General features: G+C 34.1%; 1 protein-coding gene across 3 annotated transcripts in view; it reads right to left on the bottom strand.

Moving 5' to 3' along the window:
- Positions 1 to 4,796: 4,796 nt before the first annotated feature.
- Bmpr2 (bone morphogenetic protein receptor type 2) overlaps positions 4,797 to 22,343 on the bottom strand; it is a 185,218-nt gene continuing 167,671 nt past the window's right edge. For all 3 annotated transcript variants that reach the window (XM_046462958.2, XM_046462960.2, XM_058578161.1), the window contains 3 exons: positions 18,296 to 18,468; positions 13,631 to 14,910; positions 4,797 to 12,345 (listed from right to left, as the gene is read on the bottom strand). In XM_046462958.2, coding sequence (XP_046318914.1) covers positions 12,095 to 12,345; positions 13,631 to 14,910; positions 18,296 to 18,468 — 1,704 coding nt within the window. In that variant the 3' untranslated portion in view covers positions 4,797 to 12,094. The remainder of the gene's footprint in view (positions 12,346 to 13,630; positions 14,911 to 18,295; positions 18,469 to 22,343) is intronic.

Raw genomic sequence — 22,343 nt, 5'->3', positions numbered from 1 at the left:
ACACTATGTCTGAGATGAAATTTCTTGGAGCAGGTACAACCAAAAGCTTAAAAGATTTGGAAGGTAATATAAATGGGTAAATCTTGCTGAGTATGACAATCAGGAGTTGCTGGGTTTGGGGAAAGCCCACGTCCCAACTAGAAGGTATTCAAATAAAAACAAATTTTAAATATTTTGCAGGCCAAACAAAACACAGCTGGCTGGCTGAGTTTAGCCCTATGTTCATTATATTACTCTTTTCCTAAAGAATAGAGATTCTCTATTATAGTATTCTCTGTTATATGTCAGTTAAGTATTCTCTGTTATATGTCAGTTATGTCAAAAGTAATTGAGAGGAAGGTCTAGATAGAACCCGATTAACCCAAATTCTACATACCTTAGGAGAGGTTATTTCCAGAACTTTAATAAATTTAATTGAAGAATCCTGGTTCTGTTTTCTTCTTTTAATTCTTCAGATCTCTTTGGGCTGAGGAATACAAAATATTTCTGTGTAAATCTCTTTGAAAGAATGGAACTTTCCCTCCATAGACCAAAAGTTAACAGCTGAGTCAGATGTGATCTAGGAGCTCAACGCTCCCTGATCACTTGAGGGATGTTGGTTTATCAGGATAGACCAGTGACGTCTCAATCTTTCCTACTGCATTTTGTCTTTAGTAAAGCAGGTAATTGGTAACTGGATTTACTATCTGGAGGCATCTTAATGCCTCTTAATGGGAACTTGAAGACACAAAAACTTTGTAGTATTAGAAAGATGGTAACTTTCTGTCTTTATTATGATAATAGAATAACACTGGTGATTATTTGCTATGGTTTGGATGATTGTCCCCCAAAGGTCCATAAGGCTTTTTCCCCAGCATGGTGCCATTGGGAGGTAGTGGAACCTTTAAGTGGTATGGCCTCCCGGGAGGTCCTTGGTTCATTAGGGGGATACACTTGAAGAGGATTGTGGGATTCTGGTCTCTCGGTCTTCCTCTCCTTCCTGGCTTGATATAAATGGTTCACTTGGCTGTGTGCTCCTGTATGCTACCCTTGCCAGAAGCCCAAAGTAATGGAGCTGCCCAATCTTGGACTAGAATCTCCAGAACTGTGAGCCAAAATAAATCTTTTCTAAGTTAAATGGCCTCAGGTATTTTGTTATAGTAATACACTCTTCAATGATTCTATTATTTATTTATTTATTTTTGGTATCAGGAATTGAACCCAGAAAAACTTAAGCCACTGAGCCATATCCCTGCCCTCTTTTATATTTTATTTAGAGACAGGGTCTCACTGAGTTGTTTAGGGGCTTGCTAAATTGCTGAGGCTGGCTTTGAACTTGTGATCTTCCTGCTTCAGACTCCTGAACTACTGGGATTATAGGTGCCGCCACCATGCCCAGCTTCAATGGTTCTTAATCTTAGTAAAATGCAATTTTAAGATAGAAAGTAGAGAAGATAAAATAATAAGGTAATCAGAAATTGTTTCCTAAAAAATTAAATATTGATAAAGCCAAAGACAAAAATGGATCTTAAAAAAATCTAAAACCAAACTTTTTTTTTAAATAAAGTATCTTCATAGATCTCTGCTACTTTAATAGAATCCTGGAAAATGCTAGGGTTCCTTGAAAGATGCCTTTTCAATGTCTCAGAAATTATAAATTATGTTTCATTATGAAACTAAAGTGAAGTCATAGGGTACCTAGATCATGTTTATTTATATTTTCCTTTTTTTTTTGCGGGGGGTGGGTGTGGAAATATCAAGGATTAAATCCAGGGTTGCCTAACCACTGAACCACATCCCACCCCTTTTTACATTTTATTTAGAGACAGCGTCTTGCTAAGTTTGCTGAGACTAGCTTTGAATTTGTGATCCTCCTGCTTCAGCCTCCTGAGTTGCTGGGAAACTGGCGTGTGCCACTGTGCCTGGCTATTTTTCCCATATATTTTATTGGTGTGGTATAGTTTTACATAATGGTGGAATCTGTTGTTACATATTTGTACATGCACTTGAGATCATGCTTATTAAAAACCAGGCGGTTTTTATATGTGCTGTTCTGGAGAGTAGTAACCCTGTAGGCTTTTTGCCTACACAAAATCTCAGCCTGTGGAAAGCAATGGACTTTTAAAATATAAATAGTATTGATAAAGTATCCTGCCAAGAATTCCTAATCAATAAGAAATCATTAAGAATCAAATTTGATAACAGAAGTGTTTAGTCCTTGAAAAGAATGGAGAGGCCCAGCTATTAGAACATGAAGTAAGAGAGCCACCTAGTGGTCAAAATAGTATGCAGATTTGCTTGCTGGGCACCAGAGGAGTGGGGACTTTAGTGTTTCACTAACACTATTGAAAAGGTAAGGAGCAAAACAAGTTTAAAAAAAAAAAGCATTTTACTTATGAACCTATTTTTTAAACCTTATTTTATTTATTTTTATGTGGTTCTGAGGCTCGAACCCAGGGCCTTGCACATGCAAGGTATGTGCTCTACCGCTGAGCCACAACCCCAGCCCTAAAGAACCTAATTTTTAAACTTACTCTTTTTACAGTCATGGTGCTAAATGTAGATTTTAGGTAATACTGCTACTTGTTTATTTAAATTTCTTTGTAGTCATAGGCAGCAACCTACCCATTTCCTCAGGGCTTATCATTTTGTACAATTTTAACTCCCATTATGTGCCACCAAGCCCATAAAATAACTTATGAAATGACCTGCAATTAAATTACTTCCAAGCACAAAGAGTAACCAGATAGACTAAAAAGCCTGATTAATACAGGATAAGTGATAATGTACTTTTAAAATGGGGGGAAAAAAGACTTTGATATCAGCATACCCATAAATTAAACATTGGTACTTTAAAGAGAGAAAATTGATCACACTCCCTCTTGATGCAAAAGGCTGACAATCTAGTATAGGAAATAAAATAAACACATAGCTGTAAACTATAGTAGAAAAGGAGGAAGATAAGGTTCCAGAGGTATATAGCCACTGCAGGCAGACAAGTTGGAATTTCAGGTAGAAACTTGAACCTAGTGACCTGGTAAGAAGAGACAATGAAATTTAAGAGGAGAGAGATACAGTAGTTTTTTCATATACTTTTTAAAAGTGAGAAGATATGACTCATAGGGATCACCAAATGTCATGAATAAGCCACTTTAATAAACTTATTTACTTCAAAATAAATAAATGAAATATTAACTTTTCAAAAACTGGGTAGTTCTGAAATCGTATGACATCTAAAGAGACTGATGAGTTTCCTTAAATATTTTTTCCTTAGGACATTAAGCATATTTTCCATATCTGACATAAATGATTAATGAGTTTAATTATCATTGGGGAGGTAGGGAAGCAAAGGAAAACTTCACTTTCATTTGTTCCATTTATTACAACTTAAAAAAAAAAATCAAACGATGCCTGTTTCTTTGAATAGGGGTTTGCCTCCTTCCTAACTAAGTAGAAAGGGGAGAAGAATCCTATAGTTGGGAAATTAAGCTGGCTGACTGAGGATTTGATGGGAGAAGGAAGCACCTGACAAAAGAAGGGCAGCTTTTCTTAAGACCTTTTATCTACAATGAACACCCACCTCCTTGCCATCTTTCTACTATCTTTCACTTTAGGACAGGCTTGACTGGGGACCAAACCCATGGCTTTGTGTATGCTAAGCACACCCTGCCACTGAGCTACTCCTACCCAGGCCTTTAAAGGCAACTTGAATACTCATTTTTGCAGAGCAGTGAAAGGACCACCCCCAAATGCCAAATGTCTTAATTTACTAGGATACATTATTCTCTTTAAATATCATGTAACTTCAGAACTACTCTTTTTTTCGGGGGGTGGGTACTGGAGATCTAACCCAGGGGTACTTTACCAATGAGTTATATCCCCAGCCCTTTTTATTTTGAGACAGGGTCTTATTAAGTTGTTGGGGCTGGCCTCAAACTTGTGATCCTCTTGCCTCAGCCTCCCGAGTCACTGAAATCACAGGTGTGTGCCACCACACCCTGCTAAGTTGTTTATTTTGAAGTAAATAAATGTTTATTGAACTGGTTATCTATGATACCTGGTGATTATTCAAGTTGATCTAATGAGGCATTCAAAGAGAACAAATTGACTTTCTGTGTGACTTATCCAGGGAAGGCTTTCAAAACTTCAATTCTACTTAGTCTGTTTTATTTCTAGTCCACATTCTTTTTTTATCTCTACTTCATTAGTCCTGTTGAAATCCCACTCATCCTTTCAAGATCCTGGCTCAATAATCATTTTCTCAGCTGAAGTCCTCCTTGGCTTTTCAAACACACATTGGGCATACGGCTTACCATATTTGGGCACTTACAATATCACCTTGTTTGGAAGTAACCATTTCCTGGTTAGGCACCTTATCTCCTCCATAATAGGTATAAGTTCCTGGAGGGCAGAAATTAGAACATGCTTTCTGATATCTCTCAGTATAGTAATAATTAGTCAATTTTTAAAAAGCAAATAATATCATTCCAATAAAATACAAGTTGCAAATATAAAACTTCACCGTTAAGAAACAGCATAGAATAAAGCAGAAGATGACTGAGGGCTTCATGAATGCCAGGCAAGCACTCTACATCCCCAGCCTTGTGTGTTTGTCTGGTGTACTGAGGATTGAACCCTGCATACTGTAGGTGGCCAGAAAGTAGCAAGTATTATTCTAACTTCAGGGTTTTTTTTAATGTGTCACAGTTAGTTGTAGATATATTAGGTTGAACATTTAATATTCTAGTGCAAAATACCTAAAATATCATACTAGTAATAATAATTTCTAGAGAACTCATAAAAAAGTACAATTACTGTTGTCATTAATATGATCTTTAATAAATGGAATAATGCACCATTTTACAGCAAGCCTTTTTAAACCTAAATAACTGTCTTAAAATCTCCTTCTCCAATGTCTTTGTATCAATACAATCTTTTTATTTAGGTTTATATATATCAAAGCATTTACTTACACTTATTCATAGAAAACTCTTTAGTGGCTTAATGTCAGCTTTCATAGTGGCATCCATAGATAATACAAAAGAAAAGTGATTTGCTTTATTTCATACTCACACTGATCCATCAAACACAACTTGTACAGCATAGCAAGGTCTCAGACGGCTAATACAAAAGCAAAATAATTGAAAGTAATTATTCATAAATTCATAATATGATATTCTATCTGTAATGTAAGAGCAAAACACACCAACAAAAGATACCCGTTAACAAGAAAGAGGGTTCTGAGGAAGTGCCATTATTTTTCAGCCTTTCTTTTTTTTTTAGAAAAGCATCCTCAGAAATGAATACTCTGTAGCTTATGTCTTTCCTGTCCATTCAGAAAAAGCATGGCAGCTACACATTTCCATGTTTCAGCTACTACAACACCCTAGGAGTTAGTGTATTTTACAATTATCCATGTATCTTCATTTGAAAAATCATCAACAGAAAACTAAGGATGATTCCAGCTTATACAAACACTTATACAATATAATCTCTATGGAAATGAAATAACAAGGCATACAAAAATTGCTTAAATAAATAAATGTGACCAGAATAAGAAAAGCCATAGAAGTCAAGCAATTCAATGATAAACCAGAATCTAACAATTTTTTAGCTGTATTTTTTAGTAATTTAGTTTCCTTACTATTAAGTTTCTTTAAAAATAAGCTTCTTTTACATACTTAAGAGGATTGGTAACAAGGTGGGGATCCTGAGACAAGAGACTGATTATAAACAACTTCATTGCTAGAATTAAACACAGCATACCATTTTAGAGCTTGAGCTTATCTGATTCAAAGAAAAATTCTATTTGGCTCTGACAATGTGATAGATTACCATAGATTATCTCTCAGAATCATTCAAGCTATTACTAAAGCTATAAACTCAATAGTTTACTTTTAGAAGAAAATTTTATGTTAAATTACCTCTTAAGAAAATTTTCAGAGGAATTACTTTGTTATTAAAAAAACAAAATAAAATGATTTGTCCCATCATGGATAGCCATTTAATCAATGAACAGAAAGGTTTAAGCCAGTCAACTCTAAGGCCTAAATTTGTTGTAACATGTAGCTAATTAGTTGAGTCATTCTTTTTATTCAGTAATTACAGAACTGGGCAAGTTTTTATGATTAAAGAAATCTGATATTATGTCTATGTGAAGTAAGTCAAATAATAACACAAGTCATTAAATAAACTGTGCAACAAACACTTTAAATATTCAACTGGATCTAATTGCTTGTTTGCTACCAACTGAACTTTTTCAGTATACAAAAGATGAAAGGGGCCCTGAGTTTTTAAGTAATATTATGTCTATAAAGTGATTTTAAAACAGGAAGATGTTTCTGAAACCTAAAAGTACAAATAAAATGGGAAAAAAAACCCATGTTATCTTTTAAAACTGAAAAAAAAAATAAAGTTGTAATTTTAAATACAGCAATTTTCTTAAATATTCAATCACAAACTGAACACCCTAATGAAGTAATTTTATTTCTAAAGATTCCTTCTCTTACTCAGATTTTAATGTGGTTGTCAAATTAAGTTTTTAAAATAAATGCATATGTTCACAAGGTTTAATAACAAAGCTATAAACATCACAGTAATAACGGAATTGGAATTTTTAAAGATATGAAAGATTTATTTGGGGCATAATTTTAATACACAGCATAAATTCTCCTAAATTATTTACTTTCAAATGTATCTGCCATGAGATAAATGTTTAAATTTTTCTTTATATGCAAACACTCAACTTTAATCAGTCACATAAAAGTTAAAGGAAAGTTGTTATAGTCCAGTCCATGTTGCAAAACAATGATAAGTATTTCAAAAGTGGTCTACAAAAATGTTCATGGAATTATACCTGATTTTTGTAGGGTTTGTTTTTAAAAATGAATCTTGTGTTTAGTGTTCAACACAACAACTGATACAAAGAAATGTAAAACATTGTGGTTTAATAAATACTAAGCTTACTGCAATGTAAGTTAAAAATTTTAATGGCAAAATGATATACAATTCTGTATGCATGGCTTTTTAGTTATAATTAATGAAAATATAAAATCATAAAAACTTCACAATAGAAAATGTTAGATAATATAAAAATTAAGTGCTGATTTGCTGGTGGTCTGATGATTGAATCTAATGTCAAATGATAACTAACTCTCAATTCTATAAAACTACTGAACTATTACTTAAATGGAGTAATTAATTTGAGTAGAATGTAAAATATAATTTTATGTGCTCTTAAATATAAGGTCATTAAAATGGAACTGAGAAGGAAAGCTAAAGAGATTGAAACAATTTTGTTTGAAGAACTGAGATTTAGATGTTAACTGAGAAGTCTGAAGTATACTAGAGTAACAGTGTTGGAGATGATGACCAATTGTTCTTTTTTTCCTACTGGGTAAAGAAATGGATTTAAAAATGAAGCAAGAGGGAGACAGAATAGACATGCAGAAAACTTTTCTGACACATAAAACTGCAAGTCAGATAGCAGAGGGACAGAGTAAACCAGACATAAACCATGTGGCAATTTAGGGAGAGTAATGGGTAGGTGCACTAGAGCACTCTCTGTGATATCCTCTTCTCTCATATGTTAATCTGGAAACATGCAGAAAAGCCTTCTTTGGATAATAACTTTTGTGTAACTAGCTCCAACAGTGATTTGCCAGATTTATTTAATGAATATATCTAGGAAGGGATCATGTAAGGTAGTTTGGGGCAGTTTGCATAGTTCATAATCTCAAAGGTAAAATGCAACTTCATTGCTGGAAAAAAAACCCACTATCAATCAAGGCTATGAATATTTAGAAATATCCCAGTCTGAAAGAGACTCCTGGGGTGTATGTGGGAGTTATTACTCAATTTCTAGAATGGCTGGTCTAGATAATCAAGTGTGCAGATTATAAGAGTACAGTTTGCTAAGAAGATAAGGTAATATATAAAGCAATCTGTGAATAATTATGTAAAATAACCTGCATATAACTGGTAGTAAGTTCAACATGTATTTATAAAATGTAGTATAGAAATATAACGTCACATCAAGTTCTAAGAGTTAACAATCTCCAATGAAATATTCATGCCTGTAAGTATGAAAAAAAGAAAATAAAAAGTTTATTGACATATTCAATTTTTTTAAATGACTTTCAGGAGACATATTTACAGAGACTAAAAATTCAGTATAATAGCTGTGGCCTAACTTGGCTTTAGAAGACAAACTTGTAAATATTTTACATAAAAAGATTTGCCAATTTTGTGATAATTCCAACTGAAACACATACTTACTTGAGTAGTGTTTCTTCTTTTCTAGTTATTTTTATATTCAGAATCAATGTACATTTTCTAGAACAAGTAAATACATATGAGGAAGCTACATTACTTTGTGAAAGATAATATTATCTTTGTATCCTTCCCATATCCTATTCAATTAGTTCTCTGGATTAACAAATTTTCTAAAGTCACTAAATGCAGAAATTTCAAAGATTAAAAATTTCAAAGGATTGATGAGATTGAAGTTCTATGCTAATTTAATTTTTCCAAATCTAGTATGGAATCATTTTAGGAAAATGTTCCCAAAGCTACTTTCACTTTTCCCTTAAAATTTACTTTACCTTTAGTTCTGCAATATAAGAAAGCTAGGAGTTAGGTGAATTATTTTAAGGTGGCAAACTTAAGATTGAATTTTGTTTTGAACTAGTAATTATGTCTTAAGCAACAAAAGGCATAGGCAAGTCTATACATTTTATGGTTGCCTAACTGCTAAAATCATTAAGGTGTCTGCTTTGGCTTAAATACAAACCATAATTGTGCTGGAATATAATGACTAAATTTCTTAAAAACGTCAGTACAATACATAACCTGTCATACAGTATGTAGGCAATGTGCTACACATAAGAGATGTAGAGAGGCAGACACAGGCTAAATCCCATCTTTGTCTGTAACTAGATGTGAACCTTGGACAAATTATCTAGTTTCTCTTAACTTTGTTTTCCTTATCTGTAAAGTGGGAACGTTAGCTCATTTGGGTCACTGTGAGGATTAAATACCATATATATCTCTCAGTATTCTGTATGTGCCTTTTCATACTTTCTACAGGAATAGTTTTTTTTTCTTTCCCAATTATGCATTTAGAAAAAAGTTTTAGAAAATATTTAAATGTAAAAAAAAAAAGAAAAAGGTTTTAGGATTTATATTTAAATCATTTAGTGTAAACAAAATCCAAATCAAGTTCTTTTAATTACTTAATTCTGGTATACAATTTAGATTTGTTAAGGGAACTGATATTAGACTTACCTAGTATGATTACCTAGCATGACGCTTTTAAGGTTACATTAATACCTAGTGAAATAAGTTTTCATATTTTCAAATTCAGTGGCCCTTTATTTAAAAAGACCCAAATTCTTTTCTAAATGCAAAATTTTGTGATAGCATTTAACTATCAGCTTTAAGAAACATTTACTGTTACATGAATAAAATTAGCAATTATATAATTTAAATCATTTAAAGTGATTTTCTTCCTTATATATTACAAAAATTCTAAAAGTCTGATGTATAATTTAACCTAAATTTTTAATATGATCCGTACTTTCTACCTCTCCTATTTTTTCAACAGTTGACTAAAATAACTGGGGAAAGAAAATTGTTTTAAACATGTTTGCATGAAATGGAAACTATGCAGTTATTTTAATTGGGTAAGTTATTTTTTAAAGCATTTTATTATTGAACATTAAAAAATGTTGAAAAACTTAAAGTGGACTGGCCCAAATAGAAAGTCTACTAGAGCATACAGAACTCTTCGTCTGATAGGAAAAGGTCAGTTAAAACCTCAGATAGTCATTTATCCTTTTTTTTTTTTAAATTTTTTATTGTGGGTTGTTCAAAACAGTCATTTATCCTTAATGCTTGGAGATGGAATATAATTTATTTTGATTCAATATTGTCTCCTAAATGTTTGAAAAGACTATTCTGAAATGCATTTTAAAGACAAGAGAACTAAATGAAAATTTCCTGGGAAAAACTACAAATAATTTGTCACAAAGATAAAAGATAATAGCTTTATGAAAAAAATTATATGCCAGAAGACTAAAAAATATGTTAAAGGTCTGAATCACAAGAAAGGTCCAATAAAACACAAAAGGTGGAAATCCTGGGCACTAAAAATAATCTTAATTCTAAGAATCAAGACCTGTAATCAGCAATCCAGTTGAATAAATGGTAAATGTTGTAATCTCTAACTCATAACATCACAGCAGATGGCAATAAGAAGGCTTATACATAAATAAGTCACAAGTATTTTGGACAGCCAGCTGGGAAGTTTAAGCTGTCTTTTACTAAATGCTCAAGACAGAGAGTATGAATGAGAAAATATTTTGTTCAGGAGGTAAGAACCTAAATCAGAAATTTGGGGATTTGTTTTTCTCTTAACTTTTTATGTCCCAGAAAAATCTTAGAACTTAATCAGATAATGTTATATTAAGTACTCCATGAATCTGAAAAAAATAAGTGAGATCACTGTTTTCAAATTGTCAGTATATAATTTGTTTAGGAAAAAAAAATCCCTTATTTGAAAGAAAGTGCTTAATTTAAAAAAAAATGCAGAGGTTGTTATTTTAGAAAAAATTATAAGTAATCAAAGAAGCAAGGAAGCTTTAAAAACAATATTATTTTAAGGGTTTACTATCACTAAAAGGTGTATTCTAATGCAATATAAATAATAAATTCTGCTCACATATCAGAGATTATGTGAAAAACTAGCAACAGGAGAAATTATGAAATGAGGACTACGGATGAAATACACAGTTTTGCAAAGAGAGAGAGGGTAAATCTCAGCCTGTTCAAGAAAGGTAAGTTTGGCAGTAGTCCTTCCTGCCATAGAGATTTGGCATGCCAGTTGAATGATTTTTCTACACAGTGTTTTAGGTCATGGGTAAAGGAAATAATTTTCACATAAAGTCACTAGGCTTTGCTTGGGAACATAATAAAGTACTACAGGTTCAAAACTATGAATTATTTTTGAAGTTATAATAAAAGAAAAATGTAATTTTTTTGAGTCAAAGATGGCCTATTCAGAGAATGAAATTATAAAACTATAATGTCTTAACCACCTACTTACTTAAATTCCATGTAAGTTTAACTCTAAATGTTTTCTGATAAAAATGTATTTCTTAAATAAATGAATATGGAACATGTACATACAAAAATAAAATTAAAAGATAAAAGACTAATATTTGATTTCTTGTATTTTGTTCTCTGCTCTTTTATGAACTTCCAAAACCAGAATCAAAATATACTTGTTAAAATGCCCAGAAGGATATGTTTAAGATTTGGAAGGTTAAAAGAATATGGCATTTCAAAATGGGTTTTGGTAGTTTCTTCTACAGAGCCCTTTCAGACAATGTTTCTGCATTCTCCAAAAAGAGAGAGAAAGCAAGAAATCAGGTAGCTGCTTTCTTCTGTGCAAAATTCACTGTCACAGAACTGACCTACAAAAAGCATGGGAGATAGGGGAGAAAACTGTTCAGATTATGGAAGAATGAGGGGAGAAAAATGTTCATATTATGGAAGAATGTGTGCCCCATTAGGAAGAGCGCTTACAAGAAAGCTTATTTGTGGTCTACAGACTATTGCACATTCAAACAAAATACAAGAGAAAAGAATGTCCAACAGATAATATGTTTAAGAACATATCAACATATAAACTAGCTTGTGCCCAGAAATAAAACATGGATACCAGACACCACTGCAGGCAAACCTGTCTTAATTTGTTTCTGTTTTAATGACCTTTAGAAAATGGTCCAAACTGATTATCAGCAATACAATGTTTTTGCTTTTTTTTTCTTAAAAAAATATTTTGAGACCACTTTTGATACACACACATATAATTCTGTGGTCATAACAGACAAATACAACTTTAGCAAGACTAAACAAAAGTGCAAAACTTAAAAAAACAAAATTAAAAAATATGGAAGCATAAGCTAATTTTTCTGCATAGCTGAAATCTATTTAAAGCAAGTCCTTGTTGCAGGAGTGGGAGGGGGTGCTGACAGGAGGATAAAGCAGTTTTTTTTTTGTCTTCAGCTAAATGATGCAAAAAATAATTTCACTCCATAACCTTGAAAACATTTCACAGACAATTCATTCCTATATCTTTAGACACCATGGTTGTGGCAGTGCCTCCTTCTGCAAGGTAAACGGCGGTGCTGGATTTGGAATGAACTGCCCTATCACTGCCATTGTTGTTGACCTCACAGTCCAGTGGTTCAGTGGAGATGACCCAGGTGGAAGGGCGCCATCGCTTAAGAGAATAGGGAGTTTTCACACGCTTCTTGATCTTTTCACCTGATCCTGATTTGCCATCTTGCGTTGACTCACCTACTGAAAATAAAAGTATGGAAAAATGAACTATGTATAAAGAAAACATTAAGAAGTAAAAGGTTAGGGTTGAATTTCAAGGGGAGGTCAAGCCAATATCTATAGAAGGCGATAATGCAAATTTCTTGAAATTCACAATGCCAGGCAATGTTTTTCTAGGCAAAATTTAACCAATTCATTTTGAAACTCTTTATGTCAAACATTTTTGTAATTGACTGAATTACAGAGAAATAAATAAAACATAGAAAATACACAAGTATAAATGGAGAAAATCCAGAAGTCCTTAGGTGTTTTCTCAAATTCTTTGGTTTTGGTAGATCCCAATTTGGTAAATTATTCTACTTAATGCTCAAAGTAGATCAGATTTTAAAGGCATCTAAGCATATATTTTTTCAGAGGAAGGACAGAAATATTAGGGTACAAATTGTCCAGTAATTCTTTCTTCCCATACCTGGCAAGCTATTTTATTGACACAGAGCCCTGCAATAAGGGTGTGTCGACTGGTCTATAACACAAGCCACTTAAGCAAGGGGCTACATTGGTTTTTTGGGGGACTTGTATCTTTCTTGCAGCCCATTTTATAGTCTGTAACAACCATAAAACATGACTTTTTTCTTCCTTATGTATTGACAGTTTAAAGACAAACCATTTTGTATAATGATGACTGTTAGAAATTTTAGTGAGCTTTCCTATCTTGTTTTGTAATACTTTTAGGGCCAAAACCCAAGCATCAACTTATTATTTAAGTTGTCCTGTTGCCCATAGTACAATACCATAAGTACAGGTGGAATTCAACATGTAACTCTTGAAAAAGATGACACTAAGCAACTGAGAACAACTTTAATAGTTTCTTCATAATCGCTTTTCTGAAATTTCTATGTACTTTTAAGACTTACTAAGGTTAAAATAAAAATGTAGGTATAACAGATGCTAATATGTGTAAAAAATATATCAAAAATTATAATGGCATAATGTTATTTAGAGCTGTTAAATTGGTATTTATTTAATCCTATCTGCTCATAATAAGTGCATGAAAGTAGCATTCACATAAAGCATATATTAAATTGGGAATTCTTCCATTGTGACATTGACCTTTTAATTATTTATGATAAAATTGTTTCTTCTTACAATAGTCCAATTACTTTTGAAGCCTAACCAAATGGTTTATTTCTATTTCCCAAAGTGATAAAGGTAAACAGTCACTGGTTGCAACACAATCTGATTTTATGTAGCTATTTAAATGGCTTCAAAGAATACCTAAGAGATGGTCCATGATCCCTCCACTTACTCTGTATACTGCCGCCATCTAGGACATTTGTGGCTGAAAGATCCAGAGAATTGGGCCTCTGTGCTCTTCTGGGCTTTGATGGCCCTGGATCTGTTACTGTGCTTGAAACAACCTGTGTAAGAACATCTTGTTCTGAACATGGATTACTGTTGTTGTTATTGGAATTAGTTCGGCCACCTTCTAGTGGCCGTTCCCTCCTGTCCACAAGACGATCTAGAACACTTTCATCATGGCCAGCTTGTTGGTCTCGTCTTAGCAAAGGTTCATGCTCATCAGGACTGGAATTAATATTCAGCCGGGTATCCTCACTAATAAATTGATTCTGCAGCATTTCTTGGGCCCTATGTGTCACCATGTTGGCTGTCTGGCCTGATGGAACTGCCCCATTGGCATACTGGGTTGTGGCAGCATGGGAGTTAACACTGTGGTTTCTACCTGCTACTCCATTCATGGTGACTGTCACCACATGAGGTTCTGCTGCATTGATTGTATTCATCTTGGCAACTCCAGTTTCTACTTGTTTCAAGTTAGATTTGTGCTTGCTGCCAAATTTTAGCCGGGGCTCCTTTGTTGAATTTTTGGTGTTCAAAGGCAAACTAGTAGGTCTCTTAGGAAGGTTCTGTTGTTTAGGGAGAGGGTAGATCTGAGTGGGTGGAACATCAGGAATTAAACATGCTTGGCCATTTGCAGCCTGGGTGTAGTCCTGCTGACCAGTCACTTCTACTGCAAGCTTTATGAGTGGGTAAAGCAAGCTAGAACTGGTACTACTCAGTGGGTCTGGCCCACTGAACTGTTTAAGAGAATGCTCCATCAGATTCTCATCAGAGCTTTCCTTGAGGTTCTTATCAACTTCTTTTGGGTCTAGCTTGTTAGTCTCCAAGTCTTCTTCTGTCAGCTGTAAGCAGACAGGGGTTGGCCCAATTGACTGTGCAACATTTATGGCATGGAGATTTGTTTCATCTGGGTATGGCATCTCAGATATAGTGGTCATACCAGTACTTGGAGTGAGACCAGTGGTGTTTGTGGTTGTTGTGTTGGCAGACAGACTGGTGACACTCGTTTCAGGGCTGGGGATTCGAGCTTGTGCTTGCTGTCGTTCATAATTTATTGAATTACGATTCTTTTCCCCTACAGTCAAAGGTGTGCTGGACATTGAGTGCTCAGAGGAAATATTCTTCACAATGCTGTCAGTGTGATGGATAGAATCTTCAATGTATGAGGAAGAAGAATAATCTGGATAAGGGCCAATTTTTGGCACACGCCTATTATGTGACAGGTTGCTTAAAGAAAGAAAAAAAGTGTGACATTGAGAATGTACATTTACGACAAATAGTCTCTTCAAGTAAAACCACTGATTTTAAAGGCTGAGCTGCTAACTTATATTACTTAAAAGGTATAATAAAATAATCAAGTATTAATAACCTGCTAAATGCTAATTTTATGTGAATTAAGACTACTGAAAAATCTATATGAATCTAGACTTTTATAGATGCTCATTAATTTTGGTTTAAGAGTCAACTTAAAAATATCCCCTATAATTTTAAAACATTACCAAATATACCTTTACAAACTATATACTTATACAGCTAAACATTATGTTTTGTTAAGAGAAGGAACCATGGCATAAGTTTATTTCATATTTTCATAACCCAATATCCACTGCTTACTCAACAAATACGTTATAAATTGTTATATTAGCCAAATGATAAAAATAATAAGTTTTTAGGTTGCTTCAAAGAGTTCCAATTAAGAGGCACAGTCTAGCAACAGAACATTTTTTTCTGGGGTAGTCTAAGCAAAATCAGTGAAAGTCCTGCAGCCTAGGCTATGAGGCAGATAAAGGATCAAATGACATTCAGACAAAAGCTCAAAGAAGGGCTGGGGTTGTAGCTCAGTGGTAGAACACTTGCCTAGCACATGTGAGACACTGGGTTTGATCCTCAGCATCACATATAAATAAAATAAAGGTATTGTGTCCATCTATAACTAAAAATATTTAAACAAAAAGCTCAAAGATTCAAAACTGCTCTCTAGTTATCAAGGGTTTGTCACAATCATTATCATTCCTCAGAAGTGGTGGTTTTTGACCAGTGCATTGTAACACATTTATAATTATATAAGATCTCACTAAAATAAAACCAGGGATAGCTTTAACTAAAACAATAAAGGTACAAATATTGGGAACATTAACAGATAAAACTAGTATAGGAGAGAAGCAGATGCTTAAGGAAAAGAGGTATTATAATAGAAGTCTGATGAAGTTATAAGAGAAATGACAGGAAAACAGAGAAGAAAAGGCTGTTACAGAGTCACAGGAAAAGGAAGCTAGGGCTGGGGTTTTGGCTCAGTGGTATAGCGCTTGCCTAGCATGTGTGAGGTACTGGGTTCAATTCTCAGCACCACATATAAAGAAGTAAATAAAATAAAGGTCCATCAACAACTAGTAAAAAAATATATATACATAAAAAAGAAAGCTAAGTAGTATAGAGGTTAAGATGCAATAAAATAAAACCTAGAATAAGAATGAATATGGAATGGACTATGATTTAGGAGAATCTATAACAGACACTGGAGATAAGAAGCAATACTTAGAGAGTAGAGCTGAATACACAGGAGTCAGGGGAAAGGCCAAAGGGAAGCATCAAGAGTTTCTTCTTACTATTCAAGAAAAGTTCAAAAGCATTTAATGTAAAAGCTTTAGCTGACTCTTCAAACAGGTATAAACAGCATATTAGAAAATTAGAATGAAAATTAGAACAAAAAGAGATGGGAACAAGCCTTCCTCAGATATTGGTAGAGTGAGAGAATTTATAGTAAGAAGTACTAGTCTCTACCTTCTTTGACTTATTTTTTTTAATTTTTTTAAAGTTTTTTATGGAGCTTTATTTTATTTGCTTATTTATATGTGGTGCTGGAAATCGAATGCAGTGCCTCATACGTACAAGGCAAGCGCTCTACCGCTGAGCTATCAACTCAAGCCCCTTCGTTGACTTATTGATATAAAATATCCGAAATGGATTTGATCTATGTATAAGTAGTACAAATAGTTCATAATACAAATTCCTCTTAGAAAAGAGAAGAAGAGAAAATAGCAAAGAAAATGATTCAACAATGAAGTATATTTTTAATCTCAATTTTCTCTGGTAATTCTTTCCTGGATGCCTCTCTGAAATTTTTAAACATGTATTAGATAAAATTCATAGGAAGGTCTGTTCCTCCTAAATATGGAACAAGAATTAGAGATGAGTCAGTCTAAAAGTTTCAAGTTGTAGGAATTTTTTTTAAAGCCTTTTAATTTAGAACTAAAAATTCATAGTTCTAACAAAGGAAACATCTCATAAAACAATGTTCATGGCAAAACAGAAAGAATGCTAGAATTGATTAAGAAAGAGCACTGGAGTTGGCATGGTGGCTCATGCCTGTAATACCAGCAGCACAGGAGGCTGAGGTAGGAGGATCATAAGTTCAAAGGCAGTCTCAGCAACAGCAAGGCATGAAGCAACTCAGTGAGACACCGTCTCTAAATAAAATATAAAACAGGGCTGGAGATATGGCTCAGTGGTTGAGTGCCCCTAAGTTCAATCCCCAGTATCCCCCCTGCAAAAAAAGAAAAAAGAAAAATGAACGAGTATTGGATAGGAAGTCTTCAAACCTCAGTGTTCAGTAAAACAGTTAGATATATATGCAGGTTCACGGTATCCTTTATTAAAAAAAAAAAAAAACTCAGAGGAAGAAGGAATAATAACATACTGGGTATATTAGACAATATGTAGAAAGACTTATAAACCTTTTGAACTATAAAATTATTTTACTTTCATTACTTCAGGAAAATTGAAGCATTACTAATCTCGGGGCTGGGGTTTTGGCTCAGTAGTGGAGCACTTGCCAACTAGCATGTGTTAGGCACTGGGTTCAATCCTCAGCACCACATAAAAATAAATAAATAAAATAAAGGTATTGTGTCCATCTACAACTTAAAAATATATATATTATTTATTTATTTTTGTGGTGCTAGGGATTGAACCCAGGGCCTTGTGAATGTGAGGCAAGCACTCTACCAACTGAGCTACATCCCCAGCCCTCTAAATTTTTTTTTTTTTTAAAAAGGGTAATCTCAGGGCTCGGGATGTACCTCAAGTGGTAGTGCGCTCGCCTGGCATGCGTGAGGCACTGGGTTTGATCCTCATCACCACATAAAAATAAAATAAAGATATTGTATCCATCTAAAACTAAAAAATAAATATTAGGGCTGGGATTGTGGCTGAGCGGTAGAACGCTCGCCTAGTGCGCGCGGGACCCGGGTTCGATTCTCAGCACCACATAAAAATAAAGGCATTGTGTTGTGTCCATCTACAAAAAAAAAAAAAAAAAAAAAAAAAGATCTCTCTCTCACTCTTTCTCTCAAAATAAATAAATAAATAAATATTTAAAAAAGGGTAATTTCTTTATCTTCAGATGTAAAAAAATACAGATTCCATCTTGTACTCATACCAAATAAATGTTTTTCAGTAGAAAAATGGAGATAGTAAAAGAAAAATTGAAACTTTACAAAGTATGAGTTAGTCACTGCCTTATTAGGTTGGCTTAGCAGTATTTATTTCCTGTTTTTTTGTTTGGTCTAAGTTTCTAATACTGATATAGTTGTCAAACCCCTCAGGGCCTTACCGCTCATTCTGCATAGCAGTAGTCATGGGATTGACTGTTGGGCTCACAGATTTGTTTCTTTCCCATATCATCATAAGTTCAGCCATCCTTTCCTCAGCACACTGCGCAGTAAGACGAGCCTCTGCATCCTGGTCCCAACAGTCTTCGATTGTCTCCTTGAGTGACCTCACCGCCTGTAACATAAAGTACATGTCAAACATTATGTCTTAAATAAAATGTACCAAGCTTTTTAGTTTATACCATGAGATAAAAGAAAAATCAGGTTCTTTAAAACCAGTATTGTACAAAGCTATATTTTAGACTTCAGAGATTTATTTAATTTTTTATTATTTATTTATTTATATTATTATTTTTTTAATTTATATGACTTCAGAGATTTATAAAGGTGTTTTGCAAAAAGTGAAATTTTGGAAGAATTCTCAGAAGCTGAGGAGCAAGGAAGCAAGTAAGCTTTAACTTAACTCTTTGAAAAATTATCTATAAGGCTAAGAAGCTATAATCTGTTATAGATATTTCTTTACGGCCACAAGTTTATGACACTGTTTTATTTCAATTGATAGCCACTAATTCTACTTAAAAGATAAGTTCTGAGTTTGATAGATTTTTGCCACTTGGCCATCTTCTGTCCGTAGGTGGACCTTCTCACCTTTATTCCTAGTCAAATGTGCTTCATTCCAACCTTAAAACTTAAAATAGTTCCATTCTGTAGTATTCCCATACATCTGCAATGAACAATAGTCTTCCTTTGGGGAAAGTTTTCTATTTTTATTTTTTAAATATTGCATTATAATTATACATAATGGGACATTCATTGTGGGAAAGTTGGTTTTAATTCACTTCAAGAAAACAGACTTTGGGAAATTAAAGGGATATGGATAGGGAAAGAAGAACTCAAATTAGCACTATTTGCGAACGATATGATTCTATACCTAGAAGACCCAAAAAATTCCACCAGAAAACTTCTAGAACTAATAAATGAATTCATCAAAGTAGCAGGATATAAAATCAACACCGATAAATCAAAGGTATTTCTGTCTATCAGTGTCAAACCCTCTGAAAGAGAAATGAGGAAAACTACCCCATTTAGCCTCAAAAAAAAAAAAAAAACTTGGGGGCTGGTATATATCTCAGTTGGTAGAGTGCTTGCCTCTCATGCACAAGGCCCTGGGTTCAATCCCCAGCACCAATAAATAAATACATACATACATACATACATACTCGGAAACCAACTTAACGAAAGAGGTGAAAGACCTCCACAATGAAAACTACAGAATGCTAAAGAAAGAAATTAAAGAAGACCTTAGAAGATGGAAAGATCTGTGTTGTTCTTTGGATAGGCAGAATTAATACTGTCAAATGACCATACTATCAAAAGCACTACACAAATTTAATACATGGGCTGAGGATATAGCTCAGTTGGTAGAGTGCTTGCCTCACATGTACAAGGCCCTGGGTTCAATCCCCAGTACCACACACACACATACACACACAACAGATTTAATGCAATTCCAATCAAAATCCCAATGACATTTCTCATAGAAATAGAAAAAATAATCATGAAATTCATCTGGAAAAATAAGAGACCCAGAATAGCTAAAGCAATCCTTAGCAAGAAAAGAAAAGCAGGTGTCATCACTATACAGACCTTTAACTATACTACAGAGCAATAGTAACAAAAACAGCATGACATTGGCACCAAAATAGACTGGTAGACCAATGGTACAGAATAGAGGACTCAGAGACAAACCCACATAATTACAGTTATCTTTGATATTAGACAAAGGTGCCAGAAACATACATTGGAGAAAACATAACCTCTTCAACAAATGGTGCTAGGAAAACTGGAAATCCATATGCAGCAAAATGAAATTAAGCCTCTATCTCTTACCATAAACAAAACTCAGCTCAAAGTGGATCAAGGCCCTAGGAATTAGACCAGAGACAATGAGTTTAATAGAAGAAAAAGTAGGCCCCAATCTCCATCATGTCAATTAGGCCCCAATTTTATTAATAAGACTCCTATAGCGCAAGAATTAAAGTCAAGAATCAATAAATGGGTTGTGACTCAGAGGTAGAGTGCTTGTCTAGCATGCATGAGGCACTGGGTTTGATCCTCAGCACCACATAAAAATATAATAAAGATATATGTCCACCTAAAACTAAAAAATAAATATTAAAAAAAATAAATGGGATGGATTCAAACTAAAAAGCTTCTTCTCAGCAAAAGAAACAATCTGTGAGGTGAACAGAGAGCCTACATTTTGGGAGCAAATTTTACCACACGCACATCAGATAGAGCACTAATCTCTAGGATATATAAAAAACTCAAAAATCTTAAAACCAAAAAACAAATAACCCTATCAAAAAATGAGTCAAGAAGATGATATACATTCAATCAGCAAATATAGGAAAAAATGTTCAACATCTCTAGCAATTAGAGAAATATAAATCAAAATTACTCTTAAGATTTCATCTCATTCCAGTCAGAATGGCAGCTATTAAGAATACAAACAACAATAAGTGTTGACGAGGATGTGGGGAAAAAGGCACACTCATACATTGCTGGTGGGACTGCAAATTGGTGCAGCCAATATGGAAAGCAGTATGGAGATTTCTTGGAGAACTGGGAATGGAACCACCATTTGACCCAGCTATCCCTCTCCTTGGTCTATTCCCAAAGGACTTAAAAACAGCATACTACAGGGACAAAGCCACATCAATGTATAAACACATTGTAGCACAATTCACAATAGCTAAACTGTGGAACCAAACTAGTTGCCCTTTAGTAGATGAATGTATAAATTAAATGTGGTATATACACATGGAATATTACTCAGCATTAAAAGAGAATAAAATCATGGCATTTGCTGGTTGGAGTTGGAGAAAATAATGCTAAGTGAAGTAAGCCAATCCTCAAAACCAAATACCCAAAGTTTTTCTCTGATATAAGTATGCTGTTTCATAATGGGATTGGGTGGGGGAGCATGGGAGGAACAGACAAACTCTAGACAGGGCAAAGGGAAGGGGAGGTGAAGGGAGGGCGCATGGGGGAAGGAAAGATGGTGGAATGAAATGGACATCATTACCCTAAGTATATGTATGAAGACACAAATGGTGTGACTCTATTTTGTATACAACCAAAAATATGAAAAACTGTGCTTTATATGTGTAATATGAATTGTAATGCATTCTGCTGTCATACATAACAAATTAGAATAAAAAAAAAGAAAACAGACTTTGGATACATTGGGAGACAACCACTGAAAAATCCTTCCAGACCTGCTTTTGGATTTGTTTTTATTAAGCTTCACCCTTTTCATTTGCTCTGATATATATATATATATATATACACACACACATTATATATATAATATATATATATTATATATATATTATATATTAGACAGAGAGAGAGAGAGAGAGAGAGAGAATTTTTAATATTTATTTTTTAGTTTTCGGCGGACACAACATTTTTGTTTGTATGTGGTGCTGAGGATCGAACCCGGGCCGCACGCATGCCAGGCGAGCACGCTACCGCTTGAGCCACATCCCCAGCCCCTGCTCTGATATTTATACTTCTGTATTTTTAAAACACCTGCTTTTAAAAAAATATGGCTGTAGGCAAGGGGTTGCTAGATATAGCAAACAAAAATATAGGATACAAAACTTAAACTTGAACTTCAGATAAACCAACACTTTTTTGAGGGGAGGGTACTGGGGATTGCATTCAAGGGCACTTAACCACTGAGCCACATCCCCAGCCCTGTTTTGTATTTTATTTAGACACAGGGTCTCACTGAGTTCCTTAGCACCTCACTTTTGCTGAGGCTGGCTTTGATCTCAGGAACTGCCTGCCTCAGCCTCCTGAGCCACTAGGATTATAGGCATGCCAACATATTTTTAGTATATGTAAAAATCCCTGTAATATTTGATCTGAGGATTTGATCTGTGAAAAATATTTTAGGCTAAAATTCTTGTAAGCTATCTTCGTGACATTTTAAATGTTTCCTCACAATTTGTGTTCTGCAACAAATCTGAACTCTTAACG

The sequence above is a fragment of the Marmota monax genome, unplaced genomic scaffold (assembly GCF_021218885.2).
Source record: "Marmota monax isolate L192 unplaced genomic scaffold, Marmota_monax_Labrador192_F-V1.1 WCK01_AAM20220418_F8-fsc00095, whole genome shotgun sequence".
NCBI classification, from domain to species: domain Eukaryota; kingdom Metazoa; phylum Chordata; class Mammalia; order Rodentia; family Sciuridae; genus Marmota; species Marmota monax.
This window is presented reverse-complemented; position numbering and strand designations above follow the sequence as displayed.